This window comes from Eumetopias jubatus, unplaced genomic scaffold (assembly GCF_037043125.1).
Source record: "Eumetopias jubatus isolate StellerSeaLion01/CBP00866 unplaced genomic scaffold, mEumJub1_p1.0 scaffold_1, whole genome shotgun sequence".
NCBI classification, from domain to species: Eukaryota; Metazoa; Chordata; class Mammalia; order Carnivora; family Otariidae; genus Eumetopias; species Eumetopias jubatus.
This window is the reverse complement of record NW_028274807.1, coordinates 55033535-55055935: the sequence shown is the minus strand read 5'-3', so window position 1 is coordinate 55055935 and position 22401 is coordinate 55033535. Positions and strand designations below refer to the sequence as shown.

The 22401-nt window shown below is 41.4% G+C and overlaps 1 protein-coding gene across 1 annotated transcript in view; it reads left to right on the top strand.

Annotated features, from left to right (window-relative positions):
- MORC1 (MORC family CW-type zinc finger 1) overlaps positions 1–22401 on the top strand; it is a 176459-nt gene that overhangs the window by 123120 nt on the left and 30938 nt on the right. Inside the window, exons 19-22 of the mRNA XM_088022888.1 lie at positions 253–498; positions 4747–4854; positions 17638–17719; positions 19823–19889. Of these exons, the coding sequence (XP_087879014.1) occupies positions 253–498; positions 4747–4854; positions 17638–17719; positions 19823–19889 (503 nt within the window). The remainder of the gene's footprint in view (positions 1–252; positions 499–4746; positions 4855–17637; positions 17720–19822; positions 19890–22401) is intronic.

The following is a 22401-nucleotide window of genomic DNA, read 5'->3' as shown; positions in this document are numbered from 1 at the left end:
GTTCTGTCTGTAGTCTTCTGCATCCTCAGAATCAGAAGATTTCTTGGCTCAGGCCTCCTCTGCTGAACGAAATTCATGAATGAGCTATTACAGTGGTAGATATTTGCTAAAGCCTGTTTTCCACACTGCTGCTTTTTAAAGTGTTTTTTAGTAATAAGTATCGCCTAATGTCATAAGGTTTTGAGGGAAATGATAATTAATTATAAATAAGCTGGCTCCCCAAAAATGAAAACATGTTCTTTGTTATTCCAGGAAAATACAAAAACTCAGAAAGTCAGGCCTTGGGGCGATAACTTGAAGCAGGAATCTCTTGCCTCCTTTGAGCTTTCTGTCAGCCACAGAGGCTGGAAAAGGAACCCAGAAGGGACAGACTCTGATGTGGAGTGTGTTGCAGAGGATAAAATTATGAAGAAGTCTCCACAGAAGAAAGCGAAGCCTCAACGGCACAGACGTCTAGCCGCCCTGCCGGCAAACATCAGTCTAGCTCAGAGGTCCCAGGTGTTTTTCTTTTCTTATTCACAGAATGTATAGTCATTCACTTATTCCAGAAATAGCACTGGGCAAAGGTTTTGCTTCATTTTCACGTTTTTAAAGCACTCTAATTATAGCATGCTCATTGTCATCTGAGTTTCCAGGACAAGGTCCCATTTTCTATTTTTTCTTCTCTATTCTCTTTTGGAGGAAATGTCAGAGGCTAGTATCAGTACAGCAGTGCAGTGTGTGATGCTCAACCAACTGACAGGCCCCAAAGAAGGCCTGTATGGGAAAAGGATTTAAAATCTGTATTTAAGAGAAACATATTCATATAGGATGAGCCTGTAATCTTGAGGATTCTGCATTCAACACTTCATAGAAAAAATGCTTAGCCAAATTTTACAATAGGTACTTAACCCTGTAGTGCAGGGAAAACGGGATATAATCTTGGTAATACAGTTAAGTGGTGAGACTGATTTTAACGAATGTACCACCGCACAATTTCCAAATGAGTTTGTTTCTTTTAAAAGAATCACTGCACTTTCATTCTTACAATATTATTCTTATTTAATTCCTTTTTGAGCACTTGCTTTCAGATTTAGCATATAATAATAAGAAAACCTGCAGTTCAGTGGTCATTTACCCCGTGCCAGATTCAGTGGTAGGTGATAACAGACAATATCTCACCACCATTTAAAATCTTGTATAAGCTGAAATGCATTGCCTAGTTTATCTGCCTTGTTCATCAAATTTGATTTCTAATGCCTTTTTACTTTTTCCCCAAATGAAATTTACCCTTAAAGGGTAGAGATGGGCCACCAGAGAAAATATTCAAATAAATTGCCATAGGCTCTGAAAGCAGTAAACTAATTTGATCAGCAAATATCTACAGAACTTTGCCCTGTGTAAAGTTACTGTGTTAAGCATTGGGGAAGACAAGATATTTTAGGCATGGTTCCTTCAAAAGGAATTATTCTGAACAATTGTTACACTGCAGAAATATCTCACGTGTTCTTTTGTAAAATCTTTGGCAAATGGTGTAGAGACTCTTCTAGAAAATCTTCAGTGACAAAAAACTATTACCTCCTAAGGTAACCTTTCTCATTCTATTTTTGAGTAGCTCATTCTCTTAAAATATTTGAAGTTCAGTTCCCTGTAATTTTGAAGTTTGGGCCCTAAATCTTTCTTCAAGACTATAGAAAAAAACTGTCTACAATCGACAGAATTATTTGTCATAATTACTTTGAATTATATACATATAAGTTCATATATTCAGAAGATATTTATTTAACCTTTGCTGTGTCTAAAGTACTGCATGTATATAATATAAAAGGTAGTTATATCATTTTAGAGTCATATCTCCTTTAAGCCTGATTTCCACTCATTAACTGGGCAATTTCAAGATTTGGGATTTGTTGACATATTTTATGAGTAGGTTGTATGCTCTGAAAACATAGAAGTGTTGAGAAGTTGAAGTGTGCCCAGGTGTTAAAATAACACATTTTAGACTTTAACTATAAAGATTCACTCTGTGTGTGTGTGTGTGTGTGTGTGTGTGTATAAAATCATCTATTATGTGCCACTCAGTATGCTAGCCAACTACGGGGATTTAACTGTGAGCAAACCCATATAGAGTCCCTACTTGCATTAAACTTCCACAGAGACAGACAATCCAATAATTAGACAAATGTAAACTGCTACTGTGGCAGTTTTTAATGACTTAATGGCATGAGTACTTATAATAGGGGATTTGACCCTTCCTGGGAGGACTGAATGGGAAAAAGTGATGAAAAATCCTGAAAAAACGATTACTGAATTTTTTAGGATTGAATTCCAATTAAATGGGTAAAAGAGAGGAAGAGCATTTCCAGACAATGCAGACATGTGCTAAAGAAGGATGCTGGTGAATTCAGAGTACCTTAAGAAGACAAGGAAGCTCGGGCAGGGCAGAGAGATGGAAAGGGGCTATGGTGTGAGGTGCGTAGGGAGTGCCCAGAACCATGCAGGTCCTATAGGCTTTGACAAGGGGTTCATTTATCCTAAAAGCAGTGGGACACCGTTGAAAGGAAGTGGTGTGATCAGATCTTCATTTAGAAAAGACTGTTGGCTGAGTATGGATGCCTGCTGTGAATGCAGGTGGAGCAGTCAGGGGGCTGTTAACAGTGGTCTCCTGGGGAAACACTGGCCAATGGGGCTGGGGGGATGGCAGACAAGCAGAGAGGAGTGGGTGCATTTGTTACTTGTGTGTTTGTCTTGAGGAGGAGACACTGACCTGTGTCGGCGATGTATTGGGTATAGAAGGAGAAGCAGAGGGAAATGGCAAGGACTACAGAATTTCTGGCTCTTGCACCTGGTTGGATGGTGGTTCCATTCTTTGAAATGGAGCCTCCTAGAAGGTGGCTGGGTCTTTTGGGGGGGAGATCACTTTCCATAGTTTGACACCTCGAAGAGGACATGCCAAGTGGGGAGTAAGGGTAAGAAGAGAAGAAAGACTGGACAGAAGCCTGAGGGATTTTACCATCTTAATGGCTAGCTGTCGGGGTCAGGGTGCCCCGGTGATGGTGAAGGACTGACCGGGCAGGAAGAGGGCAAACCGGGCGCTTGTTTCCTCATTAAAGCCAAGAGGGGAAAATGTCAGTTCAAGTAGAGTTAGTCAGAGAGGCTAGATTCTATTGAAGGGCCTAAAAAAGTCCGTTTACTTAATGACTTAGAGGTAAGAGGGATGGTCTTAGGAAGAATTTTATTGTTTTTGTTGGAGTGAAGGGGGTAGAAACGAGATTAGAATGGACTGACTGCAAGTGGAAGGTGAAGACATGGAGACAGGTTGTATGTCAACTCTTGGAAAAACAAGATAATTTCACTTCAGAAGATGTTCTGTACAAAAACCTAGAATTGGGGCAGATAGATCAGGAGACTCTGGAATTCCCGAACATTTGAAAAATGAATTTAACCAAGTTTTAAACTGCAATTGAAAAACTTTCAATTACCTGAGGATTATTTGCAGTAAATTTCTAATATTCTATCCAGTAAGCACACTGGGCATTACCACTGCCAGAGGAGGCCTGGGAAGTGTTACTAATTTTAACATAGCCTAAGTAGATGGAATTAGGAAGGCAGATATGCCCGAGTCAGTCTTATAATGTGCTCCAAAAGCTTGAAAACAATGGCTCTGGATGCTGTGAATTGTGTAAGACTGATGAATCACAGACCTGTACCCCTGAAACAAATCATACATTATATGTTAATAAAAAGAAAAATAAATAAATAAAATTCTTAAATATACAGTCTTAAAAAAAAACCAAAACAATGGCTCTGGGAATTAGCTAATGTTTTAACTTAAATGTACCACAGTTCAGCTTTATTAACACAGGTAATTAATTAATTATTCTTCCTAGAGAATTGTTTTTATCACACCCTGTGTTTCTCAGAAGGTTCCGCTTTCTTTATCCTCAACAACTTTCCCCCCATCTCCTGAAAGCAGGGCTCCCAGTAAAAATAATATTCTTATTGTTTCCTACATCTGCAGCTTTTAATTCCCTTTAATTTTCTCTCAGTGTCCTTTGTTAATTTATTCCACTGAACACACATATACTAAGCATTTATGCTGGGCCAGGCACTGAGATCTCAGAGATTGACATAGTTCTTGCTTCTGAGAAGCTGAGAGTCTACTGGTAGCCATTCCAATCAAAGGAGACCTTTGCCTGCATCATACATTTTTCATACCGCTGTTTCCCATCTTTTCAAGTATGAGGACATCTTTTTTAAAAAATGACACAGACATCTCACGTAATACTAGGCATGCCTGGAATCTATTGATTAAGAACTATGTAAGAGAAAGCCATCATAGATATTTTGAAATGAATGAATATCTTATGTCCTCACGGCAACATCTACATAAATTTTAAGAGCAATGTGTATATCCATATGAGATGTTATTTATTCAGTGTATGGGCAGTAATTCATGGAGATCGTTTGCAGAATACTACCAGCCCTTTGATTCACTGGTGAGGCCCATGGTCTGAAGCACTCGTTTCACATCTAATTTGCCTTATGATTCTCTTATTTTATTGTTGTGTATTGTTACTTAACTTTTGCAAGTGCTTATCTAAATAATATACTTCTTGAGGGCAAAGATCAGAAATTGGATTTCCTGTTTATCCTACAGAAGTTTGCTTGTGTACAGAACTGAATAGAGGCTGAATAAACGTGGTTTAATGTGTACCAGTGATTTCTCCTAACCCTTGTATATTTTCTGTTAATATCTTGCCATAGGCCTCTTCTTGGGAAATGAATAGGAAGCAGAGTCAAAACCTTGTGCAGGAATGCCAGGCTTTGATTGAAGTTGAAACTAGCAATGGCGATTGTCCAGATATAATCCTGGTGAGATAAATTTCATAGGCTAAATGGCACCTTGAGATTGATTCACATTCATGAAGATTAGAGGAATTCAAGGTTAGAGGAATTCAAGAAGCATGTCATATTAGTACCTCAAAGTAACTGAAACATTTAATTAAATAACCTAATTTTTAGGTGAAGAAACAAGACTCAGAAAAGTTAGTTACATATCCAAGACTATAGAAACTAGTGAAAATAGAACTGGGATTTGTATGTCCTGACTACTAATCCATGAAGCTTTTCATTTTAGTTGTCATGGTGAGAAAGTTCAATAGTATGCAAATCCATATAAATGATATGTATACGTATATAACTTGAAGGTCAGCTTGAAACCTACATGCCCAAATCCAAAGCATATGACCCTTTCTGTAATTTATAATATGGATCCCCACCAGAAAGTCTAATTCTCAACTGACTTATGTTAGGCCGCTGCCAAAAGCCCTAGAGAAGTCTATTCAAGAAATACAGATGTATTTCTGTTTGCTCAAGAAATCAGGTGTACCCCTGATTCTAACTTTGGTAGTCACTACCAGAGAGTTTTGTATCTGACCTGTAGATCCCAGCAGACTCACTTTGCCTCACTGATGCACGTGTGAAAGAAAGCCTTTGGTATTTAGGAAGAATTGACTCAAGGACTGGTCATGTGAGGAACACTGCATCTGTGAAGCCATGTTAAAGACATTGTCCATTATGCTACTTAGTGTTCTTTGCACTGTAATTTAAAACTTCATTTAGACATTAGAATTTAGTGTCAGGAAAAAATCTACTTGTTGCTTCCTTTTTATTAGAATATGAATTGTATTGCTCACTATAGAGTTCTCTTTTTACTTTGACCATCAAGAAGCTTATAGCTAAACTTTAAATAAGAATAACTATAGTCACCTAAATGGTTGCTGTTTGTTGACATGATAATATATGGGAGGGTATTTAGAAAGGGGCCTGGCCTTGCCGGGGTGGCTCAGTCAGTTAAGGGTCAGACTCTTGATTTTGGCTCAGGTCATGATCTTAGGGTCGTGAGATCGAGCCCTGCGTCGTGCTCCATGCTGGGTGTGGAGCCTGCTTAAGATCCTCACTCTCTGCCCCCCTCCCCAGTGCACATGTGCATTCTCTTTCTCCCCCCCCCCCCCCCCGCCGCTCCAAAGAAGAAAGGGCCTGGTCTCATTGTACCTGTCTTTAGGTGAGATATCTCAAAACGCTATTTGGAATTGTGGATTAGGTTTTATTTACCAGCAAGCCAATAAAGACCATATGTCTTCTGACTTCAGCCTAATGTCTGTGCCCATCAGCAGAAAATCATTGTCAGAAGGTACACAGTATAACAATAACGGAGGTTTTATTTAAAAAAATGTTTTTCATAATGGAATATTTCAAACATAGAACCATCAGCTCCTGTGTGCCCATTTCCTAGCTCCACAGGGACCAACTCCCAGCCAGTTTTATCTCATCCACGTTCCCTGCCTGCCCCCTTACTCCCAGGCATCACATGGCTTCTTCCATAAACTGTCATTGCATTAAGAGGCCATCTGAAGGGATGTTGAGAAGGTCTAGGAGTCATTTGTGAAAGGGAGCAGGAAAAAACCTGCACAGTGACAAAAAGGAACGAGTAAATCCAGGATGTGAAGAAAGGAAACACCAAAGTATTTTTCAAAAGGAAAAGACTCAAAATTTAATCAGCAACCAGAAAGGAGGAGGAAATGCAACTGGTATTGTAGAGAACATGATGTCGCTGCCCCTGTGAGCCATGTCAGTCCCCACCTGCTTTCTAGAATCCTGGTGGCATGTTTTTCACGTAGCCCTCCCTCTGTCACCTCCCTAAGCTTTGCATACAGCTTTTAGCAAGAACTTTTTCATAAATTACATATGACATTTATATTCAAATTGTTGTTGTCTTTTTATGTAATAGTTCTCAAGTTTTATGTTACTTGTGTGTGTGTTGGGGGGTGGGCTAGGATGTATTCGTGCCCCATTGATCCTCGTGGGAAGTCTGTTCTCAGACTCAGGGTGCCTGGTTTATTTCGATAAATATGAATTATCCACAGATGCGCATTAATTTCTGTGTTTGGCTGTAGTTGCAGTAATTCCAGTAGGAAATAATTGCTTCTGAGTGTTTGTACTTTCTTAAACTCATAAATTAAAAATAATTCTTCTTAACCCCTGGCCTTCTACCCAATTCTTGTCTCCCTATGGTGCTTCCGTTGTGTGTGTCTGCGCACATATGCTTTAATTCTGACTCCGCACCTGTCTCATTTCAAGAAGGAAGGCGCTCAGGACCAACGGTGCTGCAAGAGGTTATCACTTAAAGAAGCAGAATTAGCTACTACACAGGGCACTTCTCATGTCCCTGCAACCAGGTGGTTTTTACTGTTTTGGTGAATTTACTGCGACCCAGGGCCTTATTTTCAAGTGTAATAGGCTGAGAAATATAGGTTCAGCACATCAAAGAAAGCCCACATCACAGGGATGATTTCACATTATCCAAACTGATGGGACCGTTGTATAATATCATAATAGCAGCTGGGTCATTTGAAAGATAAATACCGCCTCCATCCAGTTGGAAGGCACACGCTGACTTACACCGTGCATTCTCTCCCTTTGTGCCAACCTGCATGGGCTGGCCCAATTATGGGCTGACGGTTGCTGGTGAGTTATGTGCCTGAATATTTAAAAGGTTTCCAGCTAAGACAGGCTGCCGTGGCACCCTCCCCCCAAAGCATGACAGTGACGATGTTACCCACGTGACTGGCTATACCACTAAACGGGGCACTGGCCCAGCTCCCAGGCCCTGTTCCACCTGTGCTCCTAGGAGCGTATCTTTCTCACGTTGAATGGGGAACGAGTCTGTTCCTTTAAGTGCCTTCTTTCCTTAGCCGTGTCTGTCTGTCTGCCTTTTGAATGGATTTTTTTTTCATAGTAGTGTACTTCATTTTTCTCTTTTCCAAGTTCCGGGCACAACTCCCTCGGGCTGTCCTACTGAGAGTTGTGCAACTTCGCCTGAAATGATGAGAGTACTGGTGGCTGTTCAGATCTCTCTTGAATCTGACCGCTGCTGGTGACTGCCGCCATGGTATCATTCATTCTCCTAGATCATCTTGTCTGCTGTGGCTCAGGGTTACAGCAGTTGGACCTGTTTTCCTAAGTAACTCCTCCTTTCATTCCGCCCCATTCTTGACTGAATGTTCTTCATTTTCTTTTCTCTCCAAGGCTTATGGTCTATGAAAGCTATTTTTTTTAAAGATTTTTTATTTACTTATTTGACAGAGAGAGACACAGCGAGAGAGGGAACACAAGCAGGGGGAGTGGGAGAGGGAGAAGCAGGCTTCCCGCGGAGCAGGGAGCCCGATGCGGGGCTCGATCCCTGGACCCCGGGACCCCAGGATCATGACCCGAGCTGAAAGCAGACGTTTAACAACTGAGCCACCCAGGCGCCCCTGAAAGCTATTTTTTAAGAAAAACATATTCTTTTGTTTTATTTCTTTTTCTCATTGAGATAATGCTCATTTTCTAGTCATTTTTAAGGTTTGTCTTTTTTGTTCCACACCATGTCTCACACTCAACATGCTCCTGGATCCTCCATGCGGCACTGGGCTTCATTTTCCTTTTCTCCAGTTGCTTCTGATCCCATAGTTTGCTGGTGTTGCTTCTGGCATTTTTTTTCCTTCTTGATATTAATTTCTACCTGGCCTTCTAGCCAGCACAGTACATTCATTTTCAAAGTCCATGCGGTGAGAGTGTTCTTGGTCAGACCTTGCTTGTCATTTGGCACCGTGGAAGTCTCCAACTGGGACTCAGTTAAAACTCTAGGCATTTTCTAGAGATTAAAAAACTGTTGTAAAAATAATGAGGAGTTTTTAAAGAACATCTTAAACCTCTTCAAAATGCCCTAGGTAGCCTCCCTGTTGGACCCTTGGAGACATTACGTGTGGGGCTATCCGTTTGCACTGCAGCAAACTTCTTTCGTTATTTCTCATGATCTCGTTAGCACAGGTGCAGTCCCCTCCACACCTTCAGGGGAACTGATGTGATCCAGATTTATTATCTCTGACCCTGTAAAACTTTATTCGGAAATTCTTCTGTGTGTGTTCCTATGTATGTGTCTGTTAGTGGGGTGAGCCTTTCCTCTTTCTTTGTGGCCATGATGAAATTCAGGTACTATGCTTCATGTGTATCATCTCATCTGATTTTTCTGAATTTAACCTGAGGGGTTAAATTCTCTTTTCATCCCCATCTTACAGGTGAGGAAAATAAACTTGCTCAGGGTCACACTGCCAGGAAGTGGTCACCTTGAACCCTAGCTGTTGAGCTTGACCTCCCACTTTTTTAACCACGTCTCCTTATGACTTTCCCTTTATCCTCCATCTCCCTGCACTGTCCTCCGTGTCTGTTCACCCAGCCCATTCCACACAGGTTGGTTGGAGTACACAGATAGACTTTACTCAGGGGCGAGGATTTCAAGGTACAAATAGATACCGCATTGAATAACGTTCAGCATTTTGGCTTTGGTTTCCTAAATTCCATAGATGGGCCTTCTCCGGGCAAGAGTCTTGAATTTATTTTAAAAAATCAGTCCACAGTCCTTGCCCACATTAAGCTAACTTCCCTTTAGCTCATGTCTCCCCTTATCCACCCTAAATCTGACCTATCCAATAAAGTTTCATCTTCCATGTTCAAAACACATACCCTGCCCTCTCTGATTCTGAACTCTTTCTGTCTCAGGCATTTCCAAACCCATGTGTAAAGTTCAGATTTGTCCCCATTAACCCCAGATGGGAAGGAAGTAGAAATTCTTTTAGGTCACCCCCTGTAGATGCACCAGCCTCTGTCAGGGGGATCAATGTCTGAGTGAAGGTTGCTACAGTTCTGCTTTACTAGAGCATTGCCCTGTGGTACTGTTATAATTAAGAGTTTGTCTAAGATCAGTTCAAAACTCGAGCGCACTGCTATGTGATATATTGGCAGTTCAACTTTACTCCAGGCAAAAATTTGGCTTATGAGCCCCATACCACATTGGTGTCCCTCAAAATCAAGCCATCTGATCAACTGGCACTGCACCGTGTTTAATAGAAGAAATAAAAATAAAAGCAAAACAGTGGGACTAGATTATCGAGCATCCTAGCAAAGAGGTAACAGTCTCAAGTTATGTCACCAGATGAGCCATAGGAAGAGACTGTACAGACTAGATGTCCTAGGGGGTCTGTTCTGAAAGGGGACTGGGAAAATTAGGTTGCTAGGCTATAGCAGAAGGTCAGAAAAGCAAATGATCAATTTGAAGAAAGATTCAAAATTCAGGAATACCAGGAGAATAACATTACCAATGCCAACAGTAAGTCAGAGAAGTTGAGTTGAGTGGAAATAATTTTCTGAGACTGGAGTCAGAGCATAAAAGTATCAACTTTTTGTTGCCCTTGTGCATGCTTTTATTCATCATGTGCTCCAAATTGACATTATGCATATTTTCTGACTCTGATAGGAAGCAACATTTACCTTCTTCCTAAATACTGGTATTTGTCATTTTTCTGAATTATATAATAATCTTTTTTTCTTTTTCTGCTCTGAATATCAGTGGCAAACCCAGGTTGCTAAGACAGTGAAAGAACACCTGTCATGGTTACTTCAAGTTGGGTTAGACCTGCTTAGTTAGTAAGCAGAAACCCTACTACCTTTTTGGTTGGCTTGACTTGAGCCTTTTTGCCCACTGTGGTCATGTGGGCCTTTTTTTGGCTTGCACCTGGTCTCGGGAACAGATTGGCAGATGGATTCATTTCATTTTTCCCAATCTGCAGATATTTTTTAAAAAAATTGATGACCAGATCGTTGACAGATGTATTTTAAGAGTTTGGCAGGGGAGTCTCTGTATTTGCTATGAAAGATGTAACCTCCAGTGTCTAGCCCAGAATGTGGAACTTTGTGGGGCTAAGGAAAGACATATGAATAAAGGAATGAGTGGATGGAACCATCTTCCTGTCTCAGAATGAAGTCCTTTATTACAGTTATGCCTCGTTAGTTCTTTGGGGACATCTTTCAAAAGAGGCTGAATCCAGCTCAGGGAAGTCATCAAGCAGTTCTGAATCTCTAGGGCCACTGACAGGGTCTCTGTGGTATGTCAGACAAGCTGGGAGCCACCTGGAATAGCTGATGAGTCTCCAGTGTCTGGGTCTATGCTCTGTGGTAGCCAAAACCAAACCACACCACAACCCCCAGAAAAAACAGCTATAAGCCCTCTGTTTTGGCATCAGTACTATATGACAATGAAGTTAAAAGATGACTCAGTAACCCAAGTGCGGCTAAAAAAGGAAGGAAAGCAAGTAACCCGCATAACCAGTCCCTAAATCAGCTGCATTCGCCCTAAATACGCATCATTTTTCAATTCCTAACAGAAATTGTTTTTTTAAGGGGAAACTGCAATGGTATTGCAAGAACATGATTTCAGATGATCGAAGTTGCCTTAATTTCAAAAGCAGGCCATTTCTTAAGTTTTCCTGGCTGATGATGTTACCGTTGCCTCTGAACTTGCATAATGCTGTGATTGTTGCTAACAGTATCAGAAATTTCACAGGTAGAGCCAACTCCTTTAGGAGATACAAACCAGAGCTGCCCTAAGGGCTGTAGAGGAAAAAATGGCTGTACTCACTCTCCACAGTATAATTCATCAGCTCACCAGTGGACTTACAGACTTACAACAGACACAGAGACAGCAGGTGATACAGCCCCTGACCCAAAGGACGATCTCGGGAGCAACTTATGAACCCGAATATTCAAGTGCCAGTGTGTGGACTACCAGCGACCATGTACCAATTAAGACAAATGTATAAACAATACTATATCAGATTCTGAGAGACACCAAACATATATATATATATATATATGATCCTTGCTCTAAAGGAGCAGGAACATTGCAAGAGATTTTTACAAAACCACCTGTTAACATTATTTTACAGAAAGTTGACAGACTGCGCTCTGACGGACCGACCCAAGTTCAAAGTCAGACCTACATGCCACTTACCGGTTGTATCAACTTATGGTCTTCTGTTTTCTTATCTATAAAATGGAAATAATCTTACCTACTCTCAAGATTGTTATGAGAATTAATGTGATGATATGTGACAGAATGAAAATAATTATTTGTGTTATGAAAAACATTTTTAAACACCATTTTCTGTAATTCTGAAGAGGGCAAGTTCAGCCTTTATTGGTTGGGCCAGGACATGGGAGCAAAGAATGAAAATTGAGAGACTGAAATTGTTCTGTGGAAGCAAAGGGAGAGCTGGGAGGGTGCATGTGAGGGGTTGGGGGAAGGAGGAAGGGCATCCCGGAAGCCAAAAAACATGGTACTGCAGAATTGGAGAGGCTGGAGGGGGCAGTGTGCGGAGAGAGGTGAGCAGGCAGCCAGCAGTCGAAGACATAGAAATAGAGGTGCTTCATGGTTATTTGAAATAGATTTTTGCCTTATGTAAACACGTCTGCCATTTGTCAATACATGTCTTTAGTAAATTCTGCACATTTATTAGTGCTTTGTAGCGTTGGATTTGTTTTGGGGAGGTGGACCCAACTTTCAAATTCTGCTCTGAAGTATCATGTAAGAATCAAGGCCGCTGTAGGATCCCAGTCCTATCTGGGCTACATAGGTAAGATGCTTGGCTCTTAATACTAATAAAAAATTGTTTGCAATTTGCTAGTAATAGTGTTTCAGAGAAAGGAAGAAATCAGTATGGTCTGGAGTAACTGAAAAGGACATTTTGGAAAGAGCAGACCTTATACTTGTCTTGAAAGGTGTGAAACACAAGAGGGAAGGAAAGAGAGGCATACCACGTAGAGAGAACAGCACGGGCCAAGGTGTGGAGGTGCTTACAGGGAATTCTGAGGACAGCCTTCTGGTTAGAGCAGAGGGTGTTTTTTAAGAAGTACTGAAATTATGTTCACATAACTTAGAATCATATTGAGAAGGGCTTTGAAAGCCAGATACAGAGTTTGTACTTGAGGTAGTAACCAGTCAGGACCTGTGGGAACGTTTTGAGAAGGAACATTGGATCATGGAGATTTTGTGTAGGAAAATGAATCGAGTTGGGGTGATGCTGTTGTACTGGACGGAGGAGAAGAAGACCAAAAAATCAAGTAGGATCTGCTGCTTAAGAATTGCAGTATAAGGATGACAAGGAAAATGGAACCATTTGGAGGAAAGCAGAGCCGACACTGGAGGGGAGCATGGAAGACGAAGCAGGGAGAGCAGTTTGGAGATGGCAGCCAGGAACGGCATGCTGTTGCAAGCAGGAAGAGAAGAGCTGACGGGGGGTCGGAGTGGGTACCCGTGGGGCTGAAGATTTGAAGTTCCAGCAAAACCTGCAAGTGTCATGCAGTCTGTTGGAAGCAAACTGGAGCAAAGGTGGAAAGTTAAGGTTGGTGATGCTGATCAGGCCATTGTTTGCATAAGGGGAATGGTTGGACCCCTGAAATTTTAATAGGTTTGCTGAAGGATAAAGTGTGGGCAGAAAAATAAAGATCCCGGGAGATTTGGGACCCAGAAGATTATAGAATTCAAGGGAAGAAGGAACAGCAAGAGACTTCTTCATGCTTCTTCATCTCAATAAATGGCACCACCATTCACAGCTACTCAGGCCCCAGCCTAGGAGGCATCCTGAATTCCTCTCCTTCTTTCACACCCGGCACTCACCCTGTCAGCCAGTCCTGCCCAGTCAACCTTTGAACGTATACCTGTGTTATCTCCTCCACAGCCGCCACCCTGGCGAATTCACCAACATCTCTCGTCAGGGCTACAGCAATAGCCCTGTAAATGATCTCACTGCTTCTGTTGGCATCCACAGTCGAAAAATCTGTTTCATCCAAAAGATAGGTCATGCCATTCTCCTACTGAGAACCCTCCAATGGCTTCTGCTCACACTTCGACCAGAATTCAGCGTCCTTGCTGTGCTGTCCAAGGCCCCAGGTGACCTGGCCTTGACCTCTTTTGAGTTCTCATCCCCTACCACTCATCCCTTCTTTCTCTTCACCGTGGCCACCCTGGCCTTCCTTGGCCTCCAACACCCCGAGCTTATTTTTGCTTTCCTGACTTTTCCTTGGATGTTTGTAATTCCTGGATTCCCCTCCCCCCCAGCCCCCAGCAACATGCATGTCTGGTCAGGACTTTCTGTGATTCTGTGAGTAAACTGAGTGTCAGTTACTGTCGTTGATACTGGAGATACCACGAGAAGATCATAGACAATGCTCCCTGTCCTCCTGGTGCTTCCATTCCAGTCGGGAGCCAGACCCCAGACAAGCCTAATAAGTAAACTGTGTTGCAGGATAGATGGTGGCAAGTGCTCAGGAGGAAAGGAAAGCAGAGGAAAGGGGGAGGAAGCGTGAGGGTGAGGGTGAGGTGAGTACAGTTCTGTATAGAGTTGGCACAAAAGGCCCAAGTGAAGGATGTGTGAAGAAAAACTAGAAAAAAATTGGAAGAACAAGTAGGTCAACAGCAAACAAACCTAACCTTGAGAGAGGAGGGCACCTGGCGTGGTTGTGGAGAAGTGGGTGGAGAGGAGACATGGAGGGGTGGGAACAGCGAGGCCCAGACAGGAAGCTGGGCTCGGTGCGGGGATTTAGGCTGTTCTTGGTCTCTTACCTGTGTCACTTCTCTTCACAGAACTGAATGTCACCTGACATCATATCACATATCCATCTTTTTATTTACTTAACATCTATTTTTCCCTCACTAGAAAATAAGCTCCATAAAGGCGGGACTTTGCGTTCTTTATCAGAGCAGCGTCTGACCCATACTGGGAACTCAATTTTAGGGAATAAATTTATGGATGAGAGAGGGGAGCCTAGAACATAACGTTCACTGTGGAAGAGTGAAAACAGAAAGGCCCTTTGAGTTTGGCAGGAAGGCGTTACTGGTCTGGTAGCCCTTTTGGGTCCTTGATAATAATACAGGTGGAGATAGAGGGGCAAAGAAATAGAAGGAAAGAAAGCAGGTAAAGTGATACCAACCAGTTCTTAACGCATCCCTAACAGCTGAATTAGAGAAGTGCTACGCGGCTGACTGTGGTATGTTTTTTCCCCCTCTCTCTAACTTATTTATGATTTATTTATCCTCTTAAATAGATACTTCACAAAATTGAGCTGATCCATTGCAGCCCTTGGAGAACTGACAAATCCCGCTCTGCTCATTGTTAACATAATTTTAATTAAGGTATCTAAAACCGCATGTTAAAACTTGACTATAATCTCATTTACTGTGTGGGAGGTGTTATCTATTTCATGACTGAGGTAAAATCTTAGGAAAGAGATATCCCCAAACTGCAGAGTATGAAACACAGTTAAGCCTAAGAGACTGAAGAACACTTCTGTAATGAAATGAAGTAATGTATATGAAAGAGCGTTGTAAGCAGTATCAAAATATACAAATAGTGTAATTGAAAAGACAGCTGTATGTCTTGTTGTCTCAACTTGAAGAAATTCAGACCTTCAAAGCCGCAAGTGTATTGTGATAGAAAAGAGCATCCTATGAACTCAGATATTTACAGTGTTACTTAAAAGGGAATACTGTAGCTGTGAATTGTTTATCCAAAATCTTTTAAACATCTGTATGCCAAAGAATAAAGAAAATACAGGAAAGGAAAAGAAATAATCTCTCCTGCAATATAGATGGGAAAGCTTTGTGTAAGTACCATTTTTGGAGTGAGGGGACACATCTCACCCTCATGGAAACAACCTCTATATGGCATGGCTCAAAGAGAACTAAACAATAAAATGCAAAAACGGTTAATTTCACGAGGCTGTGCTAATAACACCACCAACAAAAGTTCCCTACCGAGAGTGCTGTCATTTTGGTTAATCTTGGTTGCTTCCATCTTGTCTGATTTTTATCACAAGGAAGAGTTACCAAAGAAAAGGAACACATTCTGAGCTGGATCATCATGGATTACAACAAAGTGGTTGTAACTAAAGGCATTAAATAGCTCCTCTTGTCAGCTTATCTTGTGGTTGCTGTTAACTGTTGGGGGAAATAGTCTATGCTGCTTATAGACTGGTCAAAAAATATTTAGTTCGAAGTTAGAGGCACTTAAAAAGGCATGTGGATTTCCTGTATGTATCAGCATATTAGAAGAAAACTGTAAGTTTTATGATAGAGAGAAATAAGATGTACATTGTAAGGTCATTTTGCAAAATGAACTTTAAAAAATACATGGTCTTTATTTACTTCTGGGGCAGGAATTTATTTATAGTATAAGTACAAAACTGTTCTGAAATGAACAAAGCAGCTTAGCATCAGGTTTTTTTTTTTTTTTTTGAGATTTTTATTTATTTATTTGAGAGAGAGTGTGTGTGTGTGTGCACAAGAGCGGGGTGAGGGGCAGAGGGAGAAGCAGGCTTCCTGCTGAGCAGGGAGCTCATTGCGGGGCTTGATCCCAGGACCCTGGGACCATGACCTGAGCCGAAGGCAGACGCTTAACCGACTGAGCCACCCAGGCGCCCCAGCATCAGTTTTATTTCCGCCTACCTAACGAGACTTTCCTTGTTACGGCTTTGAGTGAAACAGAAGCAGCAGTGATGGACAGCCATACAGGTCTTTTGTTGCTAGGCTACATGTGTGCCCATTTAACCTGCTTCCTGATGGAGCACAGTTTCTAGAATGCCATGTAAAATATATGCCTGTGTTTCCTGGGAGGGGAGAAAAGGAGAGGTGATCGCCTCTCCCTCCCACGTTTGTTAAGCAGGGCACAGCGGGCTTGAAAGGCGAAGGGTACAGACACAGTGGGCAAGCTCCAGAGAACCCACAGCTCCGCGCCTTCCCCCAGGTCGTAGAAGTGGGGAACACGGTTGTATCTCAGGGCATGCTGCAGGGTCTTCAGGTCAGGTCAGGTCTTACCCCTGCCTTCTCCATTTCTGTTTTTTAGTGCCTGTTCCCCCACCTTCTCACAGACTTACAAAATACACGAAGGGAACATTCTAGGTCCATTTTCCTGATCTAAAGAAATACATTTCCAAAATGTAAGTTGGTTTTGTGTGGGCCTTGCAAAATGGGTCTTCAGGCCTCCCAAAGCTGAGGTAGACATGGCTTCTGATGGCCCACTCTCCCCACCTCCCAGCTCTTCCAACCCCCACTTCCGCCCACCCACACCAGACATCACACACACACACACACACACACACTCACTCTCAGGGGCCACCAGCCCTCTTGGCTCCTGCATTCAATACATTAAGGCTCTGTAACCCCTTTTATGCAGATCTCCTGCGATTTTATCAAAAGACAAGGTGTCCCAACCTTGTCCCCTGGTTGGCCCAGGTACACTCCCCATTTCTATCCTTGTCTTCTTCCCCATCATGCTGTGGGGCCTTAGGCCCCAGGCCCCAACCTCCCCAAGGTTTTCATTGCACTGAGGTTGAGCTCATGCTCCATGTCTGCTCTGTACCGACCACCGGTGTGATCAGCCTCCTCAAAACAGCACAGGTTCCATGGTTGCTCCTGGTGAATCAAATACCTGGCTCATTTGTTGGAGTCATTGTTACATCCACATAAGATACGGATTTTTAAAAATACCTCTACAAATATTGATAGAAGTATAAAAATCCTGATAAATGGTAAAAGTAAATATGACAATTATGACATAACCTTCCTGGAGACGCACATCAATATCCTTCTCTACAATGTGCACGGTTGTCTCCATAATGTGCATAAACTCTACTTCCGGCCTCTCTCTGATAGGGCCACTGATACTCAGGTCATTTCGCACCCTATAATGTAGCCTATATTTTTGTGCAGCTTTAAGTAAACAGCTTATTTTTCAGGTTTTAGATAAAAGTGACACTGAGGTCTCATTGAAACAAGAAAAAAAGGAAGTTTCTCTTATGAAAAAAGGTAAAAAAAATTCAGTTTACCTATATTAGCTGTGATGTTTGCATTGTTTTCAGTATGACTTACGTGGCACATCTGATGTGGGATATAGATCAGAAGTTTGGTAGCAGTTTGGATTTTTAAAAGTTAAAATGTGTTGTTCCAGAAGTGGGAGGAGGGCTGGGTGGAGAGTGAGCCGCCGATCCCGTGTGTTTTGGAGGAGCCAAGAGACACTCCCTTCCCAAGGAGAGTCCCCCCAGCTCTGCCACACGCGGCCTGATGTCTCCAGCAGTAGACTTGGACCACTCTCTGTGTTGAATTCTGTTTCGAAATTTGCAGTAGATTGATATGGGCTCTTTTATTCAGACTGTATTTTGAAAATTATGATGACAGTTCTCGATCTTCAATTATGTAGTCCTTTTCCTGCTTCTCATGATTCCCCATAGACCAGTTCGCCAGACACATCCATTAGTTCCTTTATCCCCATGGGACATCTTTTGTCTCAAGTGAGAGACTTGAGCTTTTTCTAAACCTAGAGTTACCATCTTATAATATTCAATCCAAAAACGATTTCTTTGGATAGAGAAACTGTAAGCAAACCGGACTCAGAAAATTTTGTTTTCTTAGCATCCATTCATTATTATGACCAACCCCTTTATTATGTGTTATTATTATCATACCGTTCTCTCTTTTAATATTCTACCATTGGGCCTGAGCAGCAAGCCCATCATTTTCATGGTCCTCTTCTTATTCTGAAATAAGTTCTAAAGATTTTCTTAGCCTCTTTGACAGCCTCAGCTCCTTTTGGCTTCATCATTCCCAGTCTTTGTATTGGTCCATGGCCTCACTCTGTGCCCACTTTTGGTCGTAAGCTCTCCCTTCATACTTTGTTACTCAGGTAACATAACCAGCCATTCACGCACATCTTTATATTTGAACCCATTAGTGAGGTCCCTAAGAAATCACAGTTTTTTATTTCTCATCTTAATTAGGTTAATTTGCAATTCCACAATCAGGATTTCTTTTGTAAGGCTTTCTTAATCTTAAAGCCAGTCTTTTATAGAAGTTTTAAAGTATTAACATGATTTCAAGTATGTGCCTGTTGGATTTCCAAATCATAATGGAAAAATTATTAATACAATTTTGATCCTAAAATTAATATTTAATTTCAAATATCCTGGGTTTGGAAAGAACAAATTGTGAAATGATTTTAAATGACTGTAATTATAGATTAGTTGGCCGTTGGGCTAAAAAAATTTCACTTTGTATGCAAGCCAGTGAGTAAAACCAGTGGCACCTGCAGTATTAGAAAACCTCTGTGTTTTCTCTTTTATATGTACTTAAAGGAGTCGGATCCTCAGCCATTCACCCACCATTAAAACTTCCTTTGTCGCTATGCTATTCCACTTGGCCTTTGATGGCCCTCAACTTGTTGCCAAGGCTTTACTTGGTGGAATAAGATATGTGGACTGTTACCACAACGAATTCTAGAGACAGGTGGAAGAATGACACATTGACTTATTGCGCCTGCTGCCTCCAAGACACTCTTAAAACCAGTCCAAGGAGTCAGAGCATTTCTACTCTTCTGTGAACTATAACGAATCACTAACCTCTCTGAACATACAATAATGAGATTCCCTCAGTGAGAAGGTTGACTAGATAACATCAGGTCTCTTCCTGCTTTAGAGTTCGACTCTTTACTAGAGACATGTTTGGGGTTGGGATCTGTTAGGATATTTTTGAACTGGAACCTAAAATGGAATAGAGTGGGATTCTAGGGGGAAGACAAGAGGTTGTCTGGGCAGAGTCTGGTGAGAGAAGGGAGTCCGACGGCCCCAAGCAGTCACCCCGTGCACACCAGTCACAGGTAATAAGCATCATGAAAAAGAACTTACAAAAAAACAAGTTACAGAGGCTCTTGGATTATTAGATACACCATCCACACTTTATTAAAAGGTTATTATAAGTTGCATAAAGAACATATTGGTGCATTTTTTACAAAAGGATGTTTGGAATACAAAGCCAAATTATCTATAAGTAGTTAATAAACTGTCGACACTTCTTTCAGTTCACGTTATTGTGTGATCATCAAAATGTGATTGTCTTCATTTTGTCCGTCTTTTGAAGAAAAACAGGAGCCGTGCAGTGATACTCCAGAAATAAAGAGAAACTCTTCATTATCTAACCGGGAAAGGTGAGTGTACTGCAATTACACAAATTCCAAGTGAGTGCAATTATACTGTTGCAAAGTAATTATCAGTGTTTAAATACAAGAAGAAAGAAAATAATAGCAACAAGCAAAGGCAATTAAGAATGGAACCAAATTTGCAAAGGAGACAAGAAAGAATAGAATACGGCTAGGTTTCTTACCTTTTTCCCGAACCTTTTTATTTTCTTTTGTGAGGATTTGGGGATAATGAAATGGAACAGGCTTAACTTCCTACTCACAGCGAGCAACTAATTCAAATTACTGTAATGTAGTCAAAGAACTGAAAATGTCACATGTGTATAAGGTGTGAATATGCAATCAGGAAACTTGTTTTTTTGTGTGGCTCATTATCTTATTGTTATACGTATATGTAATTATGATAATTATTGCATGCTAGAATTTTCTTGACATGAGACTTTTGTCACTTTTAACATAAAATCAGCTGAATATTTTGGATGCCCAATAAAACAGAAAGAACGTTTTCAAGGAAGCAAACTCTTACCCTCACTTAGACAAACTTGTCAAAGGTGCTTTCCAGGCCTTTAGACCCAGTGTCTGTGAATCCAAATTTTGGGCTCTTTTTGCATAGGAGCGCATTGAATTGAGTGTCGGAAAAAAAGAGAGGAGTTTGATTTTCTGCACTTGCTGACAGAGGAGTCCCTCTGATACTCAAATCCCCTCACTTCACTGTTCTACTCAGAAACCCCTCATGGCCCCATCTTGCAGGATATCTTGCAGGATAAGTTACAAACTCCTTAGCATGGCGCAAGTCCCCTTCACTCCTGGCCTTTCCTGGAGCCCCCACTTTGTTTCCCAGAATTTCTGAGTTGCTTTGAGTCCTGTTTTATCACACTTGCCTCTCTGTCCACACTGCTTCCTTTGCCCTCCGCAAGCTGTACACCAGTCTACTACTCTTTCCTTCAAGTTCGAGTTCAAGTGTTCTCTCCTCTGGGGCCCCCAACTCTCACAAGCAAACTCGGGGTTTCAGAGAGCCACTGATGCAGTGATAAGAGTGGTCATAACTCCTTCAACTTCAATAATTATCTGTTCGGGGCGCTTGGGTGGCTCAGTCATTTAAGTGACTGCCTTCAGCTCAGGTCATGATCCCAGGGTCCTGGGATCGAACCCCACATCGGGCTCTCCACTCAGCAGGGAGTCTGCTTCTCCCTCTCTGGAGATCTGTGATCTCTCTCACTTTCACTCTCTCTCAAATAAATAAAATCTTTAAAAAATAATTATCTGTTAAATATCAGCTGTATTCTGATACACCACTGTCAAGTGGAATTGTCCATCTGAACGTCTGTCTTCCTATAAGGACGGGGGCCGTATCTTTTCTTCGTCATAACTCCAGCTGTCTGAGAGGTCTTCCCATAGTACTCCATCCAAAATAGCCTGTCCCATTCCTGATAAGGGATACTATCAGATCTTAGCATCCTGCATGGTTTTTTTCAGAGTACTTATTACTATTTTAAAGTATTTTATTGACTCATCTGTTTCTTTTAATGTGTTACATTCTAGCTTGCTTATTTTCTATCTTTTTCATAGGAGCTAATTCCCTCCACAAGAGCAGGGCTGTCTTGCCCACCTCTGTGTCATTAGTGTCCAGAATAGCAGCTGATTCAGAGTTAGTATATTTGTTGATTGACTAAATGAGGCAGTTTCCCCACCCTCCCCCATGTTGTTGCTATGCCATTTTATGGACAGTGCTTTAACCTAGAGTTATTTGTTAAAGTTTGAAATTCATCCGAAAACTAAAACACATTGTGTGTGTGCGTGTGTATGTGTATATGTGTGTGTGTGTATTATATGTTACTTTCAGGTTTATATGAGGTTGTGTGTGTCTTTTTTTTTAAATCATCTTTGAATTGTATCTACAACATGAAATGTTAGAACTGTGGTCCGATTAAAACAGTCTTCGTGGAAGAATCTTATCAAACTCATTAATAGTGGTAGTGAGGATAAAGATGACCATAATAACAATAATGATTAGGTGCTATTTACTGAGCACTTAACTAAGTGTAGGGGTTGGGCTGAATTCTTTGTATGTCTTGTTTAATCCTCAGCACATCTCTGTGAGGTCGGCACTATTATTATTATTATTATTATTATTATTTTAGTACAATAGAAATTTATTTCTCTGAAGTAAAATAAGCCTGGAAAGAGCTGGTTTAGGGCTATCAAGTGAGGCACAGTGTCAAGGAGCCAGGGTCATTGCCACTGCTTTTCTTTCTTTCTTTCTTTCTTTTTTTTAATTATTAGGTTAGTCACCATACAATACATCATTAGTTTTGGATGTAGTGATCCATGATTCATTGTTTGTGTATAACACCCAGTGCTCCATGCAGAACGTGTCCTCCTTAATACCCATCACCAGGCTAACTCATCCCCCCAGCCCCTCCCCTCTAGAACCCTCAGTTTGTTTCTCAGAGTCCATAGTCTCTCATGGTTCGTCTCTCCCTCTGATCTCCCCCCTTCACTTTCCCCTTCCTTCTCCTAA